Below are 25,616 nucleotides of genomic sequence, written 5' to 3' on the forward strand. Positions count from 1 at the left end.
ATTAGTGTATGGTTTTGAGTGAATTTGATTTGAGTAACTGTTTTTCTTTATTATTTTTCTCATAATTATTTTGCCTTTTATTATATATTTTCAGTTATAGTAACCAAATTTGATCAAAGTGTTCAATTCTTGGGACAGAATTTTATCAGGTAATAAAACTGAGTTTGATAAATCTAAAAAAGGACACTGAAAAAATATGAACACTTGGAGATGCTCACTAAGAAGAGGAAAAAAACATGAAAGGAAATGGAACTTAAGTGGATGTTATAGCATGCCTTTCGCAGATCTCCAAGCACCAGGAATCATAGGCGGCGGAAGTGGAGGGGGACGTATCCCCCTAAATTTGAGGTGGGGAGGGGACGATTCCCCCCCTCAATTTTTTGTTAATAACCTTATTTTTTAATTTTTTTTGGCTTGTCAATTTTCAATTTTGTTTCCTGTGTCCCCCCCCCCAAGATATCATTTGGTCACTGTCAGAAAACTACCCTTCTTTGTAACCAAATACTTTTTCTTCATTTCAGATATACAGGAGCTGCAATTCGCTTTTCTTTGTAATGCAAATAAGTTGCTAGAGCAGGAGTGTGAGTGGTAGTGAGAGTGACTCTAGGATGGTTGAGCGGATTTGAATGAGTGTGTACAAGTGAATGGGTTGTATGTGAGGGGTTTCTCAGTTTGTCTCACTGCTAATTGAGGAAGCCATTTAGGTGGTCATAGAGGAAAGACTTCTAGCATGTCCATTCCTTATCAGCCATGTTACTGAATTTATTTTGAAGCCAAGCACTACCAAAGCTGAATTGTGGCTCCTCCCTTTGGGGACTAGGACAGAGTATAAAGCCAACTGAAGGGTTAGACAGCGTGTGACAGAACTTCCCCCTCCTGTGTGATGAATTTAAAACTTCGTGAATCTCGCAATACTGAGTGAGAGATGATGGCGTCAAGCCTCTGTGTGGTGGGGAACTGTTATGGAATCTTCGTGCTGTACCCATTTGCAACTCGCTAATCTTCAAAAGGAAAGTAAGAACAGTACCATCTGGCCATTACATGTCCGCACTACTTGCTTTGCCTAAAGCAAGGAACATTTACTTCAAAATCTCCGGACCTTGAACTCTAGCCAGCTTCCATAGAAGTCACACACAATTTCATTTAAACGATTTGATTTATGCAAGACTGGTTACTGAACATAATTTCCTGGTTATATATTTGTAATATTTGATTATATTCTGATTGACATCCAATTTTAAGTAACTATGATTTCATTAATTGCATCATGAGTACTCTGATAATAAACGGAGTCTAAACTTAAACCTCCTCGACTCTGTACTCTGTTTGTGTCCAAGCATTTTCCTGACATTTTGGTGCCGAAACCCGGGAAATTTAACTCAACAGGAAGTTTTGCTTGGACTAGATATTTGTATTTGTGAATGATCTTTTAATTCATTATCAGTCACTTTTATGCTATATTTTTATGTAACCTATAATTATTATCATGAATGTTATCCATGTTTCTTTGACTGTTACGTAAGCTTTGGATCATAGCCACCTCACCTTAATTGAAGGTATTTGATGTAAATAGCTAAAACTAAATGAAATGGAAAAGTGGGCAGAGATTGGAAAAGCAGAAGGCTTAGAAGGTGAGAGCTTATTGCAGTTTGTTAGAGAAAGAGAGTCTGCAGCTAGAGAAGAGCGAGTGCAGTTACTTGAATTGAAAAGAAATGAAATAGCTATTTTGGAACTCAAAACAAAACTCTCTGAATCGAGAATTGAAAATGAGGAAACACTCTCTAAACCAAAAGTAAAAGTGCCTAAACTCCCCATTTTTAATGAGGAAAAGGATGATCTTGATAGCTATCTTCTCCGGTTTGAAAAATATGCCGTGGTGCACGGGTGGCCTAGGGACACCTGGGCATTGAACCTTAGTGCCCTGCTCTCTGGCAAGGCCTTGCAGGTATATGCTAGGTTGCCTGCAAGGAGTTCCCAAGACTATGATCAATTGAGAGAAGCCCTCTTTAAACGTTTTAACTTGACAGAGGAAGGCTTCCGTAAGAAATTCCGCAACGCTAGACCAGAAAAAGATGAAAATTCACATGAATTCATCCTCAGATTAGATAATTTGTTTGATAGATGGTTACAACTTGCAAATATTGGTAATAACTTCTACGAACTAAAAAAGCTAATGGTACGGGAGCAATTTTTAAGTAAATGTTCTCCAGATTTGTTGATTTTCTTAAAGGAACACGGCGTTTCAACACTTGAAGAACTTGGACAGTTAGCTGAGGATTTTGTTGAAGCCAGAAGATCCACGTTCTCCCAATTCTGTCAACCTGATAGGAAGCCCAGCTCGGCAACTCCTAATCGTCCCTCGACTAGTCAACCTCAGAAGATGAACCAGTCAACTCGTCCTATGGGACCACCGAATCGTCTCCGTCCTCCTAGGACCGGTTACATCTGTAAGAGACCAGGTCATCTTGCTAATGACTGCCGTTTCCGTTCAACACCAGTTCATGCGTCCTTTCTTCAAGAAACTGGAAACGATGTTGAAGAGTTAGCTGATGATGAAACAGGTGACTATCTTAATGATATTTCCCCAGATGCACAATTGGAAGATAATGATCACTCTAACCATGATCCTAACGATAACCTGACACATCCTGAACAGGATGTTATCGCTTTTTGTGCCTTTCCTGAACAGCTAGAAGAATGCTGTGTTGACTCAGACCGTGTAACACTGAAATGCGGTCACCGAATCCCCGTACTATCTGCTGCCTGTGGAGAGAGGAACTCCGAGGAAATGCCAGTAGTTGCAGGATTCGTTGGTAAACAACAAGTTAAAGTCCTTAGGGATAGTGGATGTAGCGGAGCTATCATCCGAAGGGGCCTAGTCCATGAGGACCAATTGACCGGTGAGATCAGGGTTTGTGTGTTGATTGATCACACAGTCAGAAAGATGCCAGTAGCACGTGTTCACATTGATACCCCATTTTATAAGGGTGATGTTACTGCTCTATGTGTTAAAAACCCAATTTATGATCTTGTTTTAGGAAACATATCAGGTGTCCGTTGTCCATCAGACCCAGACCCAGAGTGGAAGCCAGACTACTCACCACCAGAGATAGAGCAACCAAGCACTGATGGAATACTCGACCAGGCTCAAGCTGTTCAGACCCGAGCACAGAAAGCAAGAACTGACAAACCAGCTCAACCTTTGAGAGTACCTCCTCCCATCACCGATGTTGTGACAGCAAAGTCCCTACTAAAGGAGCAACAGTCTGATTCATCCCTAAGTCGTTGCTTCCAGCTAGCACAAGACAGTGATCCAAAGGTTAGTAAAGATGGATCTGTATCACGGTTTCTTGTGGAAAAGGGGATCCTTTATAGGGAAAACAAAGACCCTAAGACTGATGTAACTGATTTGCAGGTAGTTCTTCCAACATCACTTCGCCAGCAAGTGATGAAGATTGCCCATGAATCACTCCTTGGTGGTCACCAAGGAATCAAGAAGACCTCTGACCGGATATTGAGAAACTTCTATTGGCCAGGTATAATTGGAGATATATCCCGTTTTGTCCAATCTTGTGACATTTGCCAAAGAACCTTCCCGAAAGGAAGAGTTCAGAAAGTTCCCTTGGGTGACATGCCCATCATCGACACGCCATTCAAACGTGTAGCGGTTGACATTGTGGGTCCTATAGAACCAAGGACATCTCGAGGTAATAAGTACATACTTACCTTAGTAGATTTTGCCACCCGGTACCCCGAAGCTATTGCTATGAAAAATATTGAAGCAGTAACCATTGTTGATGCTCTTGTCGATATTTTTTCTCGTATTGGTGTGCCACAGGAAATTCTTAGTGACAGAGGATCTCAGTTTACTTCGGGTTTGTTCGCAGAAGTGACTAAACTGCTGTCGTTGCGCCAACTGTTCACCACTCCTTATCATCCTGCTGGGAACGGTTTGGTGGAAAGATTCAACGGAACCCTGAAGTTGATGCTCCGCCGAATGTGTGCAGAGAAACCAACTGATTGGGATAGATATCTTGGAGCACTGCTGTTCGCCTATCGTGAAGCCCCTCAGGCAAGCTTAGGCTTCTCTCCGTTTGAGTTGATTTATGGCAGGCGGGTCCGTGGGCCTCTAACCCTGCTTAAGGAGCTGTGGACAGGTGAATCCCCACATGATGAGACCCGCAGTACCTACGAATACGTCTTTGAATTGCAGAACAAACTACAAGACACTTGTAAGTTAGCCCACGAACACCTGAAGAAGGCAAAAGAGTCACAACAAGCCTACTACAACAAGAAAAGCCGCAATCGCTCCTTTGCTGTTGGGGATAAGGTGTTGCTGTTACTCCCTACTGCAAACAACAAGTTACTTCTCCACTGGAAGGGACCTTTCCCCGTAGTTGGTCGTCAAGGTCAAAGTGATTATAAGATAGACCTCAACGGTCAAATCAAGACCTTTCATGCGAACTTACTTAAAGCCTATCATGAACGAAATGAGGCCGCTGCCATGATAACACAAGACTTTGACATCCCGTTGCCAAACAAGTCGGTCTGTTGTCAAACTCCTGCACTGACTGCAAAAGAGGGGCCTTCCCAAGTACATGTCAATGAGGAGTTGTCAGAAACTCAAAAGACCCAACTTCGTGAAGTCCTTGGAGAATATGCTGACGTTCTCACTGACTTGCCAGGGAAAACCGATGTTATGACACATGACATCCAGCTTACATCGAGCGAGCCTTTTCGGAAGAAGCAGTATCCCATTCCACATGCCTTACAGACGACAGTGAGGAAAGAAGTGGAAGACATGCTTACCATGGAGATTATTGAACCGTCCCAGTCACCCTACGCTTCTCCCATTGTGCTAATTGACAAAAAGGATGGTAGTAAACGATTCTGCATCGACTTTCGGACCTTGAATCGGATGACGGTGTTTGATGCAGAGCCACTCCCTGATCCAGAACACATCTTTGCGTCAATATCTCAAGATTGTTATTTCAGCAAGTTGGACCTCACCAAAGGTTATTGGCAGGTACCAGTTGCTGAAAGTGCCAAGCCCTACACTGCATTCCTTACACCAGCTGGCTTGTTCCAATTCAGAATGATGCCCTTTGGCCTCGTCAACGCGCCAGCCACGTTCACCAGGATGATGCGACAGGTACTACAAGGCTTGGAGAAGACCGACAATTTCATTGACGACATATTGATCCATACCAAGACATGGGAGAATCACATCGAGGTTCTCACAGCACTCCTTGAGAGGTTGCGATCGGTTCACCTGACTGCTAAACCGAGCAAGTGCGAAGTGGGTTGTCAATCACTAGAGTTTCTTGGCCATGTAGTGGGTAAAGGGACCTTACGACCTCAGAGTGACAAGCTCCTCAAGATCCAGGATGCCAAGCCTCCTCGCACCAAGAAAGAGCTGCGTTCTTTCCTGGGCTTCGTGGGTTATTACCGCCGATTTATTCCCAACTTTGCGGCAGTGGCATCTCCACTAACTGATCTCACGAAGGCTAAGCTGCCCAATCGCATCGAATGGGGGGATAGCCAGGAAGGCGCTTTCAATGCATTGAAAGCGCATCTCGCCTCTTCGCCAATCCTTCAGTTGCCTAACAGTGATAAGCCATACTTTCTTCGCACGGATGCGTCGAATATCGGTATAGGTGCCGTCCTACTTCAGGAGAATGAAGAGACAAAGGAGAAGTTTCCTGTGAGCTATTCAAGTAAGAAGTTACTGCCTCGTGAGAAATCATACGCCACAGTTGAGAAAGAGGCTCTGGCCATTGTATGGGGAATACAGAAGTATGAACCATACCTGTATGGTAGAGAGTTCGTACTTCAGACTGACCATCAAGCCCTGACGTATCTTCATCGCGCAAAACAGACAAACGCGCGGATCATGCGCTGGGCACTCACTCTTCAGCCCTATCGCTTCAGAGTTGAGAGTATTAAAAGTTCTCAGAATGTGGGCGCTGACTTCCTAAGTCGAGCTGAGTTCAACGAATAAACCCCTGCATCGCTTGAGTCCATATTTGAAATTGTTCAGAATGTTTAAGAATGTTTTCTCATTCCAAAAAAATTATGCTTACACAATTTTTTTTTATCTAAGGAGGGAGGAAATTGTCAGAAAACTACCCTTCTTTGTAACCAAATACTTTTTCTTCATTTCAGATATACAGGAGCTGCAATTCGCTTTTCTTTGTAATGCAAATAAGTTGCTAGAGCAGGAGTGTGAGTGGTAGTGAGAGTGACTCTAGGATGGTTGAGCGGATTTGAATGAGTGTGTACAAGTGAATGGGTTGTATGTGAGGGGTTTCTCAGTTTGTCTCACTGCTAATTGAGGAAGCCATTTAGGTGGTCATAGAGGAAAGACTTCTAGCATGTCCATTCCTTATCAGCCATGTTACTGAATTTATTTTGAAGCCAAGCACTACCAAAGCTGAATTGTGGCTCCTCCCTTTGGGGACTAGGACAGAGTATAAAGCCAACTGAAGGGTTAGACAGCGTGTGACAGAACTTCCCCCTCCTGTGTGATGAATTAACTTCGTGAATCTCGCAATACTGAGTGAGAGATGATGGCGTCAAGCCTCTGTGTGGTGGGGAACTGTTATGGAATCTTCGTGCTGTACCCATTTGCAACTCGCTAATCTTCAAAAGGAAAGTAAGAACAGTACCATCTGGCCATTACATGTCCGCACTACTTGCTTTGCCTAAAGCAAGGAACATTTACTTCAAAATCTCCGGACCTTGAACTCTAGCCAGCTTCCATAGAAGTCACACACAATTTCATTTAAACGATTTGATTTATGCAAGACTGGTTACTGAACATAATTTCCTGGTTATATATTTGTAATATTTAATTATATTCTGATTGACATCCAATTTTAAGTAACTATGATTTCATTAATTGCATCATGAGTACTCTGATAATAAACGGAGTCTAAACTTAAACCTCCTCGACTCTGTACTCTGTTTGCGTCCAAGCATTTTCCTGACAGTCACTATCTTTTTTTTTTTGGGGGGGGGTCAAAAGATTTTGGCGGTTCCCCCTAAAATTTTTGGCTTCCGCCACCAATGCCAGGAATGTTGATGTTCAACTGAGTGTTGCTGAAGTGGAATCTCCGTTTGTCTGTGAACTTGTTATAGAGAATGATTATTCCAGGACAAGTTAGATGATATTACCCAGCCCATATACATCCCAACAATGGAATGGAGGCAATATACCCCTGTAATACATGAAGTATCATATTATCTTTAGGTTGGTTTGGAAAGTAAGTCCTCTAGTCAATATTAATGTCTGCCCAACAAAATGGTACTATCTGGCAACTTGGTGGTTCAATCACAAGCAGAAAAAGTTTAGTAAATTGACACTAGTAAGACAATTAAACAAATATAATACAGCCAAACTGTCTGACCCCTTACTTGACTACTGACTTAACTAATTATTGAAAAATGACAAGGGATGCTTAGGCCCTTTGTAACCATTGCATTGGGCAGACTAAAGCAGATGACTAGAATTCATACTTTCATGAAGATGAAGGAACATCAAAATGATTACGGTATTACAATTTAGTAAATATGAATTTATAACACTGTCATGGTTATAAAAAATAATGAATTTCTATCAAGTAAAATGACAATTCAATGTAAGAAATAACTGCAATAAAGTAATTTCATATCCAAAAGATATCTTCCATAATTTAATAACCAAATTTCTTAAGATATTTCTTCTGCACAAAGTGTATGAAATGCTCAGTGTAAATCATGCTGTTTATAAATCTCTAGGATTTTTTTTTTCAAAATGAAAATACATGAAAACTTAATCAAAACCAGGGGTGGTGGATCCAGGATTTATCCTGGGGGGGGGCACATTTTCAGGATGAAAATTTGTCAAGCAAAAAGGGCCTTACGGGGGGGGGGGGCATTCTTTGATGAAAATTGCATATTTTCATTACATCTTGACTGTAGCTCTCAAAGGGGGGGGGGGGGGGGTTGAGCTAGATGTGCCCTCCCCCAGATCCACCAATGATAAAAATCAACATTTATGAAAGATTGCATACCTTATATTCTGAATTGGTAAATTCAATGCATATGTCTACAAAATGAAACTGACATGTTTGGATAAATTGCTTATTTTTGTTTCAAGAAAGAATTCATCAATAACAGCTTAGAGTTATTGAGAAAACATCAAGAAAAAATAACATTCTGATATGCAATAACTATATCTATTTTATATATGCTTTTTTTCCAAAAATTTAATCCTTGACATGGGGGGGGGGGCTGGTTTAGTAGTCAAATTCACCCCCCCCCCCCGTTAAGTAAAATGCTTTATCAAAATAAGATCATGCTATCATTTATAAATTACTGCATTTTTGAGCCCATTAAAATTCATAATGAATCATAGAGGGCAGTGCCACACCTTATTCACTGAAATTAAGGAGGGGCATGCAGAGCTGAAAAACTATCAGCAGGGGCAATAATTTTCACTGCAATGTTAGATATCCTAAAAAAAAATCCTGAAAACACATAATTAAGATAAAATTAAACTCCCAGGAAGTGCCCCTGTATACTATTACAGCCCTTGACCTGTATATTCTCAAGGGGTTCAATAATTCCTTCTCTTCCCTCGGTTCGGGTGCGAATGTGTCTGAAAAAAAATGATAAGTAAAAAAAGGATCATTAGTAAAGATTGTAGAGAGAACAGAACATATCATTTTTAAAAAATTTAGCAAGCAAAAACACAGATTGATCTGGCATTGGAAAATAAAAGGAAATTAATTAACACCGCCCCCCCCCCCCCCCCGCTTCCACATTTTTTGTTGTTTGCTTCTGCTTACAACTTTATAAATTTACCCGATACACCTTTCAAAACTTTTGGCTCCATTATCATGATTATGCCACTGTTCAAGTATTATTTATTTGGAAACCAATGCTAAAACTATACGGTGAAATGAAATTATTTAAAGAAAAAAAATATATATTTCACAAAGTATAAAATCATAATGATGTAGGTCATGTTGAAATTAGACCCTGGACTGGACTCAAAATTAGATCAAGTGTAGTGTAGACCAAATGTAAATTAGACAAAGTGTAGACCAAATGGCAATTAGAAATTTTTTTAAAACCAAATGGGTCAAGCCCATTTGGTATATGGTATAAAGACTAAAATATATGTATATAAGTTTAAAAAAATATAATTAAGTAGCCTAGGTTGTGCTGAAATTAGACCAACTGAACATTTCACAAAATGAGAATTAGACCATATGTAGACCAAATGGGTTTAGCCCATTCCGCATTAGACTAAATGAGAAGTGAGCAAGTTGCATGTGAACCAAAATACAATGTGGAACTGCATGATATAAAGCCAATTTTATGTACCAGTATTTGACAAAGTAAAAAATATAATTATGTAAATTAAGCTGAAATTAGACCAACTGGACATTTCGCTAAATGGGAATTAGACCAAGTGTAGACCAAATGGCAATTTAGTAGACCAAATGGGTTTAGCCCATTTGGCATTAGACCAAATGACAAGTGGGCAAACTGCATGTAGACCAAATGAAAATACACCGTGAAAACACATATCACAAGTTGGAACTGATATGGAGAGCCGTAGCAGACGACGGAGATGGGTACATGATCTGCGTCCGCAAAAAACGCGCACGCATCTATGTACTAACATGAAAAACAGCATATGGGACGATCTGACTAAAAATCGCACATGCGGGGCTATTTGAGAGTCACAGCAGAGGACGGCTAGCAGACGCCGACGGGCGCTCGCATTTAGCGAGCACATCGTGATCGTTTAAACTATCGATAGTAAGGACAGTGCATAACAAGGGACCCGCGATGTCTATGACTTTTTCGACCCATGTTGGTGCTATGAAATTGCTAATTTTTACAGTTTAAATGAATTTTACGTAAGTTTTAAGTGGTTTCACATGACAAATTAGATATTAAGAAATTTTTTAATAACATTCTTGGGGACAACAAACGCATTTTGAAATGTGCTTGTTGTCCTGCCTACCATCAGATATATTTATTTCATTAAAATACAATCAGCTCACCAATACCACCTTTCTAAAACATATGCTGGAAAATAGATTTTTATAGCAAATTTTGAATTTGATAACAAACAGATCAGGATCAGCCAGCCAGATTCTTCTTTGATCGTTGTCAGCTACACTACAGCTAGCGTATGGATGCACCAGCAGATTGGCTGGAATGTTGGTACGCTTGGACATCTAGCTGTAACTTAGCTGCGCTGAGGAGTGAAGGAAGTGATACCTCTATTGCCTGCCCTGACGCCACTGTTGCCAGCGATCGAAGAAGAACCTGGCTGATCTTCTTGATCTGCATCTGTTCATCATCAAAATTTGCCATTTTTCGGAAAGGTGTTAAGCTGACTACTTTTAAAAAAAATTATGTTGATTATTTCTTACCCTTTAGTACCCCGTCAAAAAGCAAAATTTAGGAGTAGATCTAACGTTAGACTTGACTGAGTCGAGGAGGGTGCGCCAGCGCCCTGAGCTAGTTCCACAGCCGTGTGACGTGAGCGGCCCCCAGCCCGCGGAGCTCCAGCACGACAACGGTCCGCGGCCAGGCCCCAGGGCAGGGCAAAACTGTCGACTTGTCTTTCGGCTTAACTTATTACTTTAATTCACGTCCAATGTTAAAAGACATATTTGGCAGGAGTCATAGGAAAGAACATATTATAAGTTATTAGAGAAAACCTACCTGTTATTCTTTACACCATGAAATTGGGGGAGATTTCCCAGCAAAGTTAGGCCTTTCTAATCTACCTGCTTGTTTACGTTGTTTCCAAGCTCTTCCAAACCAAGGCTCGATCAGTAATAGTATATAAAAAATAAAAACAGTCCATATGAATATAAATTTCTGTTAGTAAATTACTTTAATTTATACAGTATAATATTTATATAAATATTTAACGTATTTTTATATTAAAATCATTCATAAATATAATATCTGAATTCAGATAATTTTACTGAAAATTAGGCCTTTTCCTCCTCTATTTCTCATACGAGTGGTAATGCATATTTTTACATGAAAATTCACACCTTCATATCCCCTGATATATTATTATACGTTAAAAGAAAGAACTTTACTAGTTAGATATTTTATTTTACTTAAATTTCATATGTTCTACCATTTATGATTGCGCATTGAGAAGTAGATTTTGACCGATTGTGTGGAGAATACCCCCATGTCCCATCAACTCCTGTATGTGTTAGTACATGGGCAGGGGCAACGTCATACGGGATTAGGTGATGTGTGATGACATTCATTCATTACGTTTCCAAGAATCCAAGTCGAATATCCAAGTCGGCAAATTCGACGGGGGAGGGGGAGTAGCCAGGAGGCATGGCATTTGGCGTTGATAATAATACTGTGGCATAATTGTACTTGAAGTTGATGCCCCCAGCCAGGCCAGGCCAGGGATTTTGCCAAAAATGTTTGGGGCGCTAATGCAGTTTCGCACCGGCCGATTACCAGCACACCTAATCACCGATACGTGTTCCCAAATGTCATGACAAGTCTCCCAGTCACATTTCGATGTCAATATACCCACCACTTTTCCAAATATTGTTGTTAGGCCCTATATCCACCACTTCAAAATAGTGTGATCGCAGAGATGCCAACCCTCCCGATTTCATCGGGAGGCTCCCGAAAATTCATCCCAACTCCCGCCCTTACGATTACCATCCTTATCCTCCCGAAATTACAATTTTTTTGCATTGATCAAATTGGATTGGAAGTACATGTATCGTCTGCTAACTTTAGCATGTATTAACTCCATTACGTTCGCTGCTACTAAATTATGTGTGAAGGGTAGACAAATAAGGAGCAGCGAAAAGCTGGTGCATGTGATATGCCCAACGGGAATCCACTGTGCACCAGGCCGGTAGGCCCGGCTAGCTTTGCGAGGCGTGTGCGCTCGTGCACTGGATTTGTCGAGTCGTGCGGTGGAATATCGGTGTGTGATTTCGGCGTATTGAAGGGTTGATATTGACACGAAATGGTGGAAAATCAACAAAAGAAGACCAAGAAATGGTCTCAGAAGTATAAGACTGAATGCAGTCTCCAGTACCTGTATGTTCGGAAGTCGGAAAGAGGAATTTACCATGCATTTTGCGCAATTTGCAGTGTGGACATTTCAGTTGAGCAGGGAGGTCGTGATGATAATTCGGAAGCACGAAACGTTAGGGAGCAAACGGCATAGGCCTACAGACATTGCAAAGACAAGATCTTCGAGCTACACTAGTCTGCTAGTACCCTGTTGTCTTTATTTCACCAAGCAAGGGAGCAGCGCTGAGCTTTTCTTTACTGGATTTATAGTGGAACATAACCTGCCTATAGCCGATAGTGATAATTCCTCCTTATTATTATTGTTGAACAGGTACTTCTTTTGACTTTTGTCCCCTCATTTTTTTTACATGTAAAAATGCATATTTGATATTTTTTATGTTAAAAAAGTGGGAACAATGTTTATTTCAAAACATGTGAAATGCCCCAAAATAAGGGTCAGATTGCACCAGAGAGCATCTAGAAACCCAGAGCTTCCAGGGCCCTAAGGCGGGCCCTGGACCCCGGCCGCAAGGGTCGAGCGCTCCGCGCTCGAGATCTGCGCTACGCGCACATAATTTGGTGGCGGTTGCAAATCCTCCCTAATTCTGATTTCCAAAAGTTGGCATCTCTGTGATCGGGAATGGCTGTAAAGTGTAACTAAGCCTGTATTTCGGCTTCGATCTCAACGTTGTTGATCGACACAGCGTAGACAGTGACTTGGATTCACCGTGCACCGTAATGTTGATATGAACTGAAGTGAAGTTAGCAACCAAATCATGCGAACATAGATTGGCATGCTGGCAGTTTGTTCGCCACATTTTCGCATGATTTGGTTGCTAACTTCAGCAGTAGAGGCGCATGGCCAATATTGGAGACTGTCTCCAATGTGGGAGATTATCTCCAATATCAGACAGAGACTTTTGTAAAGAATTTGGGTATCCAATTTCAGACAGTCTCCAGTTTTGGAGACTAGTTTTCTTTGTTTACATTTGCGGCAAAAGGATTACCTTGGCGGCAAATAAAAATGTGATAAGCAGATTCCTCATGAAAATTTACACCTTTTCACCGTCTACTTTAAAAATTCACCGTCTACTTTTGTTTTGATAAGGATTTTTGTTGTCATCCACACACAAAACAAATGGGCTTCTGACCTCAGCGAGACAAAATTTTGGGTGGAAAAAATTGTGTTTTTGTTGGTGTTGTTTCTTTTGTCCTTTTGCTAAGCAAGTCTCCAATGTGGGAGATTGTCCCCCCTATTGGAGAGAGTCTCCCATATTGGCCGTGCGCCTCTACTGTTCAGAAGTTAAGTTCATATCAACATTATGGTGCACGGTGAATCCAAGCGATCCACGAAGCGATGTCTATGCCGTGTCGATCAACGACAATGAGATCGAAGGCGAAATACAGCCATTCCCGATCACAATATTTGGAAAAGTGGTGGATATATTGACATCGACATGTGACTGAGAGACTTGTCATGACATTTGGGAACAAGTATTGGTGATTAGGTATGCTGGTAACCGGCCGGTGCGAAACTGCATTAGCGCCATTTTTGGTACTCACCGCTCACTGAGTCAGTGACTCAGTGAGTGATTTCCCGATGGTTCTTCGTTTCTGAAATTTTCTAAACATTTCTTTCTCTCATGTACATTGTAAAAGAGGCATAATCGTGATATTGGGAACCACCATTCACTTCTTACAGCAGCGCTTTATTCAGTCACACGCATGGTTCCCTAATTCCACCTCCATTCACTTTGTACACAACTTGTGCGCATATACATGTACAAATCGACAAGTGGTTCCCAAAACCACGATTTGGCCGTACAAGAAATTGAAAGTAGTTCCGGTTTGCGCTAGCGCACCCCATGAGATGCGAGTACAAATGCGCAAACAGGTGCATCTAGATGAGCGCGCATCCTTGCCTCATCTATCCTAAGTGATGCTCCCAAAATTGATAAAACAGTGAGCCGGTAAAGTAATCCGAGACGTGTTGACAAAATTAACCTTGATAGCTAGAGAATAATATTACTAACCCAGGGAGCGCCTGACAGTAGAGGCGCACGGCCAATATGGGAGACTCTCCAATAATGGAGACAATCTCCCATTTTGGAGACTTGCTTTGCAAAAGAACAAAAAAACACCAACAAAAGCATGATTTTTTTCACCCAAACTTTTGTCCCACTGAGGTCAGAGACCCATTTAATTTGTGTATGGATGACAACAAAAATCCTTATAAAAATACAAGTAGACGGTGAAAAGGGGTAATTTTTCATGAGGAATCTGCTTATCACATTTTTATTTGCCGCCAAGATAATCCTTTTGAAGCAAATGTAAACAAAGAAAATTGGTCTCCCAAACTGGAGACTGTCTCTGAAATTGGATACCCAAATTCTTCAGAAAAGTCTCTGATATTGGAGATGATCTCTCTCATGGGAGACAGTCTCCAATATTGGCCGTGCGCCTCTACTGCCTGAATCATAACAAAATGGCCGATCGGGACGGGGGTAGAAGGAGAGAACTTTTCAGATTTTTTTTGAGATTCCAGTCTGTGCCTTGATGTCAGCTGACTTCGAGCGAATTTCCTCACCAGAATGAGAGCGAGACTGTTCTGCATTTCTGATTCTGCCCCTGGTGAGGAAATTTGCTCGAAGACACTTGTCTCAGTCACATTTCTTTCTAACCCACAGTAGCCTGGAGGCGTCTGGGGAGTAAAAGTCATCTACTCTACGTAGTAGGCTTACTCCCCACTGACGCCTGGGACGCCAAGGTATATTCACCTAGAAGGGCTACAAAACCTGAAACTTTCGCCCCTGAATTTTCTACTTTCCCTCTAAAAGATCTTGCCCTAAAACATGTACATGGGGTTCAACTTCATTTCCAACATTTCTGCTATATCGATTTCGTTTTTAAAGAAGAATTCATTTAAAAAACGAGAAAAATGTTATGAAAAGATGGGAAGAGCTTACGGCCGTGTTTACGTCGCCATCTTTATTTCTTTGTCTTCCGCTTGGCGACAGCACGCTATCGATTTTATTTTTAAACAAGAATTCATTAAAAAAATGAGAAAAATATGAAAAAAACGGAAGAGACTTTCCTGATTTTTACGCCGCCATCTTGTTTTCTATTGTTCTTCCCCAACGTTATGCGATGCACGTGTGTGTAATGTTGGGGAAGAACAATAGGAAACAAGATGGCTTAATTAATTGTGTATTTTTATTCCTTTTACATACAGAGTTATTGGTTGGAGTTGGCAAGATGGTAGCATCCAAAAGGTCAGTGTCAAGTTTTCAAATTTCTGATGAATTCCTTTCAAATTGTGAAGGCAGTAAGAACCGGTTTCCCTATCATTTTGTTTTATTTGAGTGAGCCCTTAGACATGCTCTCTTATGGAATATTGTGTACTCTATAGAAATGGGGTTAGTTAAAATGCAATGTATTTTCAACAGACAACAGTTATAAGAGGGTACATTGGGCTAGTCGTAATAATTGAGATGCAGAGTACGGTAATCATATTAAAGCTTGCACAAGTCAACTTTCAACAAGTCAAATGAATCAAATCAATTGCCCAAGTTGATAAAGCAGTCTTCTACTGAGAGTATTTCAGAAGATTTCTACATGTATGGTCCCAAGGCAGACGCCTGTACATCACATTTTGGTATTTAGATTTTCTCTCTGTGTCTTGACTTGTACTTTGCACAATTGTTGCTAACCAGTTGCAGCTACCTTGAATTTAACTTGGAGCATAATTGTTAGTCTTGTGCGACTTGGTCTATGTGCAACACAGGTTATACACCAGGGCAGTTTTCACGGGTTACAGGAGAGGACTCCGCAACCAGCATGAAAACCAAGCTCTTCTCAAGCTAGAGGGAGTAGAATCCAGAAGGGAAGCCACCTGGTACCTTGGCAAGAAGTGTGCCTACGTCTACAAGTGCAAGAAGTAAGTTCAACAGGATACATCCAAAGATGCCCTTTTGTTTTTTTTTCAATGGAAATATTGCAAGTTCCATGGAAATACCTTTTCCCCAAAGTTGTATTATTCACAATGTCTCTTACTGAAAATCCAAATTGATGATTATAATTCAAAATGTTCCAATTCATTTTACAAGGTTGGCATCTCAGTAGTTAAGATGCGAGTACTACCGAGCATTCAGAGCTGGGGTCTGTTGCAGAAAGAGTTGCGTTTAAACGCAAGTTAAAAAATCGATCACAAGTCCCAAATGCGCGCTGTTGATTGGTTGAAAATCAAGTTGGGCATGACTTTAAGAGTTGCGATTGATTGCAACTCTTTCTGCAACGGGCCCCTTGGGTGTCATTGTCAGGAGCAGAAATTTCTTGTGATAGAGAGCAGTTGCAGGATTATAAAATATTTGAAAAAAAATAGAAATGATTTTAGTCAGCCATAAATGGGGAAAAATATTACATAGTGAAAATTGCTTTTCTCAGTGCAGTAGTTGAATTGGGGAAAGTGGGCATATTACAAAACTTGCTTGGCTTTAGGCTTCATACAAGAATAATCTATGCAAAGTCTCATGATTTAATGCTCAATCTTTCAAAGTATGTGCAATGTAAAATGAATCAAGCAGCCTATATTGAAAATCAATCACTGGCAGACCAAGCCTGGAGCATGTTTTAATGTAATCTGTGCCAGAATGTGTGGGAGAAGTAAGGAAGGGATATTGGTATAGACTGTTGAACCAGAAGTTACTCTGAACTGTATGAGCTTGATACAGGGTGTTTGTATTTAAAAAGACTAATTTTGCTTTACAGACTTGAATGGGGACTAATTTTGCTTTCAAATTTGAGTAGCATTTTTGGTCATAAGAGAAAAGCTCTCAACTAAGTATTGTACAGTCCTATTTAAAAATATGTTTTTTCAAAAATGTGGAGCGAATTGTGATGCGATACCAGGAAAATTATTTTCTGTGAGACCTGGTAGAGTCAAGGTTTTAGAGTTATTGAAAATCCTTTTAAAAAAAGTAAGATGATCCTAAGTTTGGTTGAATTTTTCATGTCCGCTTTTTTATTGCATTAATCCATGACAAATCACAATGTTCAAGTCAAGGAACTGTAAATTCTGTAAGACTCAATTTCCCCATTGTTTGTGACTATACTCTCCCTTTAATTTGTTCGCAGCAAGACGAAGTGTCCCGGCAAGGACAAGCCAACCAACACCCGTGTGATCTGGGGTAAGATCATCAAGACACACGGTAAGAGTGGCGGCTGCAGGGCCAAGTTCAAGAGCAACCTTCCCGGCCAGGCTATCGGCAAGAGGATCAGGGTGGTAAGTAGCTATTTAAAGATAAATTCCAGTTTTGGTAACGACCTCAAAATGACTTTTTACAGAATCTAATACAATGACCACTGAAGTGTCTGTTTGTATGAATAAAAAATATGTACCAAAGGATTCTGGAAGAAATTGTGTAATTGCTGAGAAATAAGCAAAATAAGCGCGGATTCGGTCACTTCCGTCGGGTCTTTATTCCAGCAATATTAATACACTGTCCCACATGTGCCTATCTGTGTTGGTGATCTTCAGTGTGAACATTTTTCAGCGTAGATTTCAAGATTTCACAAAGTTCAGTTTATGTTACTGTACCAGATCTAGATCCTAGATGATACACTGACAATTAAGCCTTGTTTTACAGACTTTCTCATGAAATCAGTGTTCACTGCAACTACTGGAATTTCTCTTTAAGGGGGGGGGGGGGGGCAAGTCTTTGTATGAGTTCAACTCTTCAGTATGTTTGCCGACTGGTATATTTATTGTCTTGCCTGCAGCATCAGCAATACCGAAATTTGAACTTAGCTTAAATTTTATTACACAAATTTGCAAGCGAGATTGCAAGGGCACTCCACTTCTTTTGTCCATATCTACATGCAAGGGATACTGAAAAAGTGGACATTTTCGTGGCAAGATCGGTGAGCGCAAATTTAAAAACAGGTGTATTTATAAGCATCTATTTTAATGCAAGTTTTGAACTGCGGTTCAATTGCGTGTATCGTTTTGGCAAAGAAAGTGCATAGTTTGACCTATAGAGGGTGAAATTTAAGCAAGCAAGCTTGAGCTCCAAAATCATATGCATCGCCTGAATTTGTTCCAAAGCAATGCGATCATTTTTTAACAGTCGCAGATTGGTATTTAAATCATGATTTTGGTTGAAATACAAGTTGTCGATTGCGCAGGTGTGTTGCTTGATCTCATGCACTTTGAATAGTGGTAATCCTCCCGGTCCTTACCTGGTGCTCGGCTGTCCATACCAGGCCAGCAGCGCCTCCGTTTTGCGTTCCCCGATGTACGCCCTGCAAAGAAACGTTATGCTAAATGTCATAAAAGCTCATGAGCTAGAATTATGATCAGAAAGTACAATTTTGTTGCTGAAATGTTAAAACCATTCATAGATGGGGGTAGAACGAAGTGATTTTGGGAGTATGCAGCGCGAATTCAAGAACCAGCGAATATGTTCTGAAGCCGCAAAGCGCGAAAATAGAAGTGTTTACAGTAAGACAAGTTTCTGTGCACATGAGGTTTGGTGGAGCATTTGATTTGTCCACATGGCCTATTTAGTAGAATATATGTCCCTGCAAAATGATTGACATAACTAACTGAAATGCAATCTTATAAAAAGATTTTTTTATATTTGGCCATTTAGTAGTTTGAATAAGAAATGACAAAGTTGCATAAATGATTCACTTTGAAAGTGCCTCTTTTTGCAACAAGTTTTATATGTCATGCTGAAATAAAATTATATTTGATTGGACATGGCACTTGGGACTTGCCCTCAAATATGTGCAGGTACTATGAATAATATTTTGTATATCTGGAAATCAAGGCATTGAAAGGTATGATGTTTACCATAGTTTGCCCCAGTGTTGCTGGCCATTGTTTTTCAATCAATGTTATCAGTGTCAGAGTGGGCATAAAGTGACTGTCTCCACATTCCTCTTGATGTACTGGACATTAACCTGTTCAGTTTCTGGGATAGGAGATACAATTTAACTTCAGATTAGAAGAAAATACCCAGCTGGGGTTGATTAAAATTGTAATTTACCTTTTAAAGGTATTGTTTAACTTTATGAGCAGCCAATTTAAAAATTTCTCAGACCAAGGTGAAACATGTGTACAAGTGCATGTATTAGAACTAATAAACCCTGAAAACAACTATTATTGAGAATGAAAAGCTAAAACTACAAGGCAAACCCCAATTTTGTGAGTAGGCATCTTATAGACGCCTAAATAGTACACATAAGTGTATGGGATGAAATTAAGATGGTGTTTCCGCTCACTTTATATTTCAATTTTTGAAACACTAAATAATTATTTTCGAACACAATTTTTTCTGGGCTTCATTTGTATAACATCTCACAGACACAGGTGACAAGTGTGACCTTCTAGCTCAGATTTTTAAAAGTCAAACCAATGTTAACCAATCACTTTGAAGTAAATGTAGAGTGCATATCATACAAAATGAGTTGTAGGCCTTCTGAGAATTATGAAGTGGTGGTTGGTTTTCAAGTTGAGAAATACCAATGTACATTTGACTACAACAGGATAGTCTTGTGTTTACCATACTGTTTGAAAAGGTTAACTTTCTCTGAAGAATAAGGATGCATTTTAAGCTTAATGTATTTATTATAATTTCTGAACTCTCTTCAAAACAGGTGTCTGTACAAGCAATTATAAATTGGTTTATTACCAGCATTTTGGGTTGGCAACATACTCTAACTAGTTACTAGCTTGAAACGAAACACTTTTTCTTAATTTGACTGGGACATATAGCTTTCATTTTTTAAATACTAATAGTTTTGGTTATCATCATAGTTCTTTGTTATTAATAGAAAAGTGGGGGATATGTACATTCTCAGCAATGTTTTGAAATTTGCCTAACTTGTTACACCTTGAAAAATGCCAAGTTTATAGCACACTTTTAGTATCTTTTCACTTTTTTCTCCCTTTCTCTTTTGTTCTTCTTTCTCACAGATGCTGTACCCATCTCAGATCTAAGTCAACCATCGTCAATGTATTGTAATATCTGTGCATCATCATGTAATAAAGAACTTATGTGCTGATGAAATACGAGACTGTTACGTATCGTTTGTATTGGAGTTGATTCTCATGACATTTGAATAAGGAAAAAAAATGATGTGATATTTCATGAGACAAGGTATAAACATTGACATGTTCAACTGCCATTTTACAAAAGAAATATCTTAACTACTGCATCATACCTGCCAAGTGGGGGAGAAGAAAAATGCCATTTTAACTTGGGTGTTCCTGTTTCTCTGAAAACTTTCTGGATAGAGAGTTCAAGGCTTTGTGTTTCAGGAAATTTCTTCATTATTTCTTCCTATTTCGTGGTTATCGATTTTAGGAATGGTAGATATGCTGCATTATAAAACTAGTTTGTTTCTAACAGAACAAACTATTAGGGATGACAGAGCTTTTACATTGATTGTATTTTAGGTTATAATTGGAAGGCAGTTTACCATGTCATGTGTATAGCTTTTTACGACTGTCTCCCAATCTCAGTTTCAAGTTGGCCCTGTTTCGATAAAGTTGACATGATCGTGCCAGGTGTTCGTGGCAAGAGTGATGGAGAACTCTCTTTGATGTACCACATATCATAAATGGGTTCATGTATGATCTGCTTGAGTGAAGATCATCAACTGAAGAATGGCCAAGAGTTTTGAAATGAACAGAGATCAGTATTGGAGTGGTGGAGGAGGAACAAGGGATGTGGAAGATGTGTTGAGAAGGTGGATGGGATTTGATTTCTTGGAGATTGAATCAGTAGTGATTGTAGTAGCAAGAAGATGCAGTATGGGGTGGATGAAGTTCAATGAGCTGGTTTCTTTCTACCTCCATGATCCTAGCTGGTAAATGGTTAAAGGTCAAGTCCACCCCAGTGATTTGAATCAATAGAAAAAAATAAAAATCAACGAGCATAATTCAAATTTCTTCAAAATGTGATGTGAAATAAGAAAGTTAAGGTATTTTGATAATTTTCCTTGTTTTTCACAAAACATTTCTATGCACAACTCGAAAGTAATGTGTAAATGAGAGTAAAATTTTTACAGATTTTACAATGATTATTAAAGATCCTCTTTTTATAGTGAACCACAAAATGTCAACCCCAAAAATGACAATTTCACATGTTTGGGGAGGAATAAAGCTGAACAATGAGATAAAATACAGAAATAGTTGGTCATTTCTTCTGTTCTTTCACTACCAATCCATTTTGTGAAATTAGCTAAACTTAAATATTGTATCTCTTATTTTGTCATCCAATATTGATGAAATTTTTAGTGGTATGCTTGTTTGATATTTCTGTCTTATTTCAAATCATTTTTTGTCTCACCTGCGAAGCAAAGTGAGACTATAGGCGCTGCTTTTCCGACGGCGGCGGCGTCAACATAAATCTTAACCTGAGGTTAAGTTTTTGAAATGATGTCATAACTTAGAAAGTATATGGACCTAGTTAATAAAACTTGACCATAAGGTTAATCAAGTATTACTGAACATCCTATTATACCGTGTTTACACAGGGACACGGCTCGGGGGTTCGACACGCGAGCCGTGTCGAACACGGCAATTTTATGCTGTGTAAACGCGATCACTGTGATCCGCGAGCCGTGTCGAACACGGCTTTTTTGATCCGCCAAAATCGTAGGTTTCAACCCGCGAGCCGAGTCAGACTCGGCAATTTTTTCGTGTGTAAACAGAAAGCCGTGTCGAACCCTCTTGACCTAGGTCACTGCGCGCGCTTTCACTTTTGGCATTGTTGTTGTTCGCACGGACAAGATTCGATTCCGGCGGTGAATTTCCCGCCTTTAATTTGCGACGTCATAATTCTTCCGTTCGAGATCCGCGAGCCGTGTTGAACTCGCCTTTTTATATGTACGTATAAACGCGATCACAGCATGCCCTCTTCGCAGCGTTCGACCCTGCTTGAGGATTCAACACTCGAGCCGAGTCATGTGTAAACACGGTATTAGAGTTTCATGTCACATGACCAAGGTCAAAGGTCATTTAGGGTCAATGAACTTAGACCATGTTGGAGGATTCAACATCGAAATCTTAACCTGAGGTTAAGTTTTTGAAATGTCATCATAACTTAGAAAATATATGGACCTAGTTCATGAAACTTGGACATAAGGTTAATCAAGTATCACTGAACATCCTGCATGAGTTTCACGTCACATGACCAAGGTCAAAGGTCATTTAGGGTCAATGAACTTTGGCCGAATTGGGGATATCTGTTGAATTACCATCATAACTTTAAAAGTTTATTGGTCTAGTTTATTAAACTTGGACATTAGAGTAATCAAGTATCACTGAACATCCTGTGCGCGTTTCAGGTCACATGACCAAGGTCAAAGGTCAATGAACTTTGGCCGAATTGGGTGTATCTGTTGAATTACCATCATAACTTTGAAAGTTTATAGATCTGATTCATGAAACTTGTACATAAGAGTAATCAAGTATCACTGAACATCCTGTTCGAGTTTCAGGTCACATGATAAAGGTCATGTAAGGTCAATGAACTTTGGCCATGTTGGGGTTTTTTGTTGAATAACCATCATATCTCTGTAAGTTTATTGGTCTAGTTCATAAAAAGTGGACATAAGAGTAACCATGTATCACTGAACATCTTGTGCGAGTTAGAGTAGTATTCAAAGTCAGCACTGCTGCTATATTGAACCGTGTGATGCAGGTGAGACGGCCAGAGGCATTCCACTTGTTTTAATTGGGGGTGGACTTGTCCTCTAACGATAAGTAAAGGCAAGATAGGCTTGTATCAGAACACCTGATGGTGTAACGCTCGCAAACATGGAATGTGAAGACGGTACAAAAAAGGTTGAGAAGAGAAAGAGCCATGGCCCGTATTCTGAAGCCCGGTATAATTCAAACTCTGGTTTTATGTTGTGGTTTAACTATGGAAAGCCAGTTGTTACATAAATCTCTAACATGGAATGTGAAGACGGTACAAAAAAGGTTGAGAAGAGAAAGAGCTATGGCTCGTATTCTGAAGCCCGGTTTAATTCAAACTCTGGTTTTATGTTGTGGGTTAACTATGGAAAGCCAGTTGTTACATAAATCTCTAACAGTAGGGGTTCAATGTATTGGCTCATTTGACTATCAAAACATTAACTGCCTGGGAAGGATAAGTATGACAATTGTCTTCACCATTAATAATTAGTGAAGAGCATAGTTAACATGAGAAGTATTCACTGCAAACAAAATTTTGAAACGTTTGGCTTCCCATAATTTTAGCACAGAGTTAGACCATGGTCTAAGTTAAACCGACTTCAGAATACGGGCCATGATGATATCTTGCAGAGAGAACATTGGTGAGCTCTTGGATAGGTTCGTCTTGGAAGAAAATATTCTGAAAGTGGCAAAGAGAAGTGGGTTGAGATGGGTGGGCCATGTGTTGAATTAAAGGGGTGGTCTAGGCTGAAAATATTTATAGCTTAATACACAAGAGTATAACTCACTGAGCAAAACGCTGAAAATTTCATCAAAATCGGATAACAAAGTTACTGAAGTTTAAAGTTTAGCAATATTTTGTGAAAACAGTCATGAATATTCATTAGGCGAGCTGATGATGTCACATCTCCACTTTCCGTTTTCTTATAACATAAAATCATATTTTTTTCATTATTTCATACTTGTGTGAATAAAATGTCTCCCTTATAAAGAAATAAGTTGCAGCAATAAATATCTAATGCACTAATCAGTTGTCAATCCAATTTTTCTAGTTCTTGGAGGAAAAAATTTGAATAAACCTAATTTCATATAATAAAATACAAAAAAATTGGAGACGTGACATCAGCCCACCTAATGAATATTCATGACGACTGTTTTAACAAAATATTACTAAACTTTAAAATTCAATAACTTTGTTGTCCGATTTTGACGAAATTTTCGGCATTTTGCTCAGTGATCTCTACTCTATTTATTAAGCTATAAATACTTTCAGCCTGGACCACCCCTTTAACCCTCGTTACCATGGGTGTCGATCGGTATTCTTGGTTGGGGGGGATGATTGACACAAATGTTCTTGTGGATGGGATATTACAACATTACCCCCACTGAAATCACAAGTTAGGACATTTGGGAGTGGTTGATATGCATGGTGTTCTTGGAAATTCCTTCTATACTTCTATAATTTTTTTTGAAAATTCAATTTGTGTTACAAGTAAGCATATTCTAAACTCATACCGAGAAAAAAATGACAAAAATTGACTGGACCATGTACATAGTGATCTGGTTATTGAGCATGATGTATACACAGGGGCGTCGATCCTTTTTTCAGATGGGGGGGGGGGGCAAAATTATGAATCAACGTTCCAAAGGCGCTCGATCACAATATATATATATATATATATGTATATATATATATATAAACTCATGAGAAGGAGACACATATCTTACCTTCACCAACAATGCGAGCGCGAAGCGCGAGCTAAATTTTTTTAGTATGTCATGAAAACAGGAAAAATGTACCTGTTTAGGTTTGTTTGTAGTAACTCATGAGGAGGGTCGATACATGTATCTCACTAGAGAGCGAGCTGAAATTTCTTTATATTCTGACCTGAAACCTTGATATTCTAAGCATTTTTTGGTACCAATGATTAAGATGGGTATCTAGAACAATAGATGCGAGCGCGAGCTGAAAATTTTGATATTTTGATCTGGAAAAAAGGACACTTTAATGGAAGATATATATCCAACAAAAGATTATTGCAAAATCAAAGTTATTTTGAGGTTTAGAATTGAAAACGGGACATTATATTCACCTGTATAATCATGAAACGTATGGGTTTTTGGTACATGATGCGAGCGCGAAGCGCGAGCTGAAAATTTTTATATTCCAATCTGAAAAGCAGACATTTTGAGCACGATTTTAAATCAAAATCGAGTTGGTATCTCAATCTCGCTTACTGATTTCAGTGTAGCATTACAATCTTATTTTATTTTTTAGTTGCACATGCGGAATTATTGGGGGGGGGGCAAAACGATATGTTTGCCCCCAATATTTTCATCGATGGGGCGATCGCCCCTGCCCCCCCCAACCCAGGATCGACGCCTCTGTGTATACAACTTCTCTCTTAAATCTAACCTGACTGGCAATATCTTTATTCTTCTCTTAATGCATGATGATAAAATGCAGATTCGGACCAATTAAGACTAGCACAAATTACAACCTGTGTGGCTTCTCGTGCGCCATCGGGCTTACCGTCATTCCTTTATTTATCTTGCCACCCTTTTACTCCCGTTTATTTTTCCACCCTTTTGAGTTAATGATTTATTTAAATTAATTTATTCACCACTGGTGGGATGGAACACCCTATCAACAAAAGTTGATTTTCGTTGGGGTCCTTTTATGTCATGTGTTGAAAAATATCAGATACATAAACATTTCATTCTTTTTCATCTTGAACCTCCACCCATCTGTTTAATAGTCCTGAAAAAGAATGTTTTTATTTAATAACAATATACACAAATTGCGAGGGAAACAAACTGATTGATG

At 39.5% G+C, this 25,616-nt stretch overlaps 3 protein-coding genes across 4 annotated transcripts in view; 2 read left to right on the plus strand and 1 right to left on the minus strand.

The window, feature by feature from the left end:
- The window catches only part of LOC121429395 (dynein regulatory complex protein 9-like), a 27,687-nt gene extending 16,850 nt beyond the window's left edge, over positions 1 to 10,837 (minus strand). The window contains exon 1 of the mRNA XM_041626375.1: positions 10,732 to 10,837. The gene's annotated coding sequence lies outside the window, so the exon portion shown is untranslated. The remainder of the gene's footprint in view (positions 1 to 10,731) is intronic.
- LOC121430260 lies at positions 1,589 to 6,001 on the plus strand. Its single transcript, XM_041627536.1, has 2 exons — positions 1,589 to 2,561; positions 3,039 to 6,001. The coding sequence occupies exons 1-2, from the start codon at positions 1,589 to 1,591 to the stop codon at positions 5,999 to 6,001; spliced, it is 3,936 nt and encodes a 1,311-aa protein (XP_041483470.1).
- Positions 10,178 to 20,153, plus strand: LOC121429396 (60S ribosomal protein L35a-like). Of its 2 annotated transcripts, none has more exons than XM_041626376.1 (5): positions 10,178 to 10,391; positions 15,314 to 15,353; positions 15,866 to 16,018; positions 17,215 to 17,362; positions 20,060 to 20,153. In XM_041626376.1, exons 1-5 carry the CDS (start codon positions 10,193 to 10,195, stop codon positions 20,081 to 20,083), a joined length of 564 nt encoding a protein of 187 aa, XP_041482310.1. In that variant the 5' UTR covers positions 10,178 to 10,192; the 3' UTR covers positions 20,084 to 20,153. The 2 variants fall into 2 exon arrangements, with proteins under 2 accessions (XP_041482310.1, XP_041482311.1); XM_041626377.1 differs by lacking the exon at positions 10,178 to 10,391 and adding an exon at positions 10,989 to 11,041.
- Positions 20,154 to 25,616: the final 5,463 nt, after the last annotated feature.

The sequence above is a fragment of the Lytechinus variegatus genome, chromosome 16 (genome assembly GCF_018143015.1).
Source record: "Lytechinus variegatus isolate NC3 chromosome 16, Lvar_3.0, whole genome shotgun sequence".
Lineage (NCBI taxonomy): Eukaryota > Metazoa > Echinodermata > Echinoidea > Temnopleuroida > Toxopneustidae > Lytechinus > Lytechinus variegatus.

Excerpts from the sequence above, each read along its gene's own strand:
- LOC121430260 (XM_041627536.1), top strand. The coding sequence starts at position 1,589 with ATGGAAAAGTGGGCAGAGATTGGAAAAGCAGAAGGCTTAGAAGGTGAG. Across the intron at positions 2,562-3,038 it reads GTTAGCTGATGATGAAACAG|GAAACATATCAGGTGTCCGT; the intron begins GTGACTATCTTA and ends ATCTTGTTTTAG.
- LOC121429396 (XM_041626376.1), top strand. The coding sequence starts at position 10,193 with ATGGATGCACCAGCAGATTGGCTGGAATGTTGGTACGCTTGGACATCT. Across the intron at positions 10,392-15,313 it reads TGCCATTTTTCGGAAAGGTG|AGTTATTGGTTGGAGTTGGC; the intron begins TTAAGCTGACTA and ends TTTTACATACAG. Across the intron at positions 15,354-15,865 it reads AAGATGGTAGCATCCAAAAG|GTTATACACCAGGGCAGTTT; the intron begins GTCAGTGTCAAG and ends TGTGCAACACAG.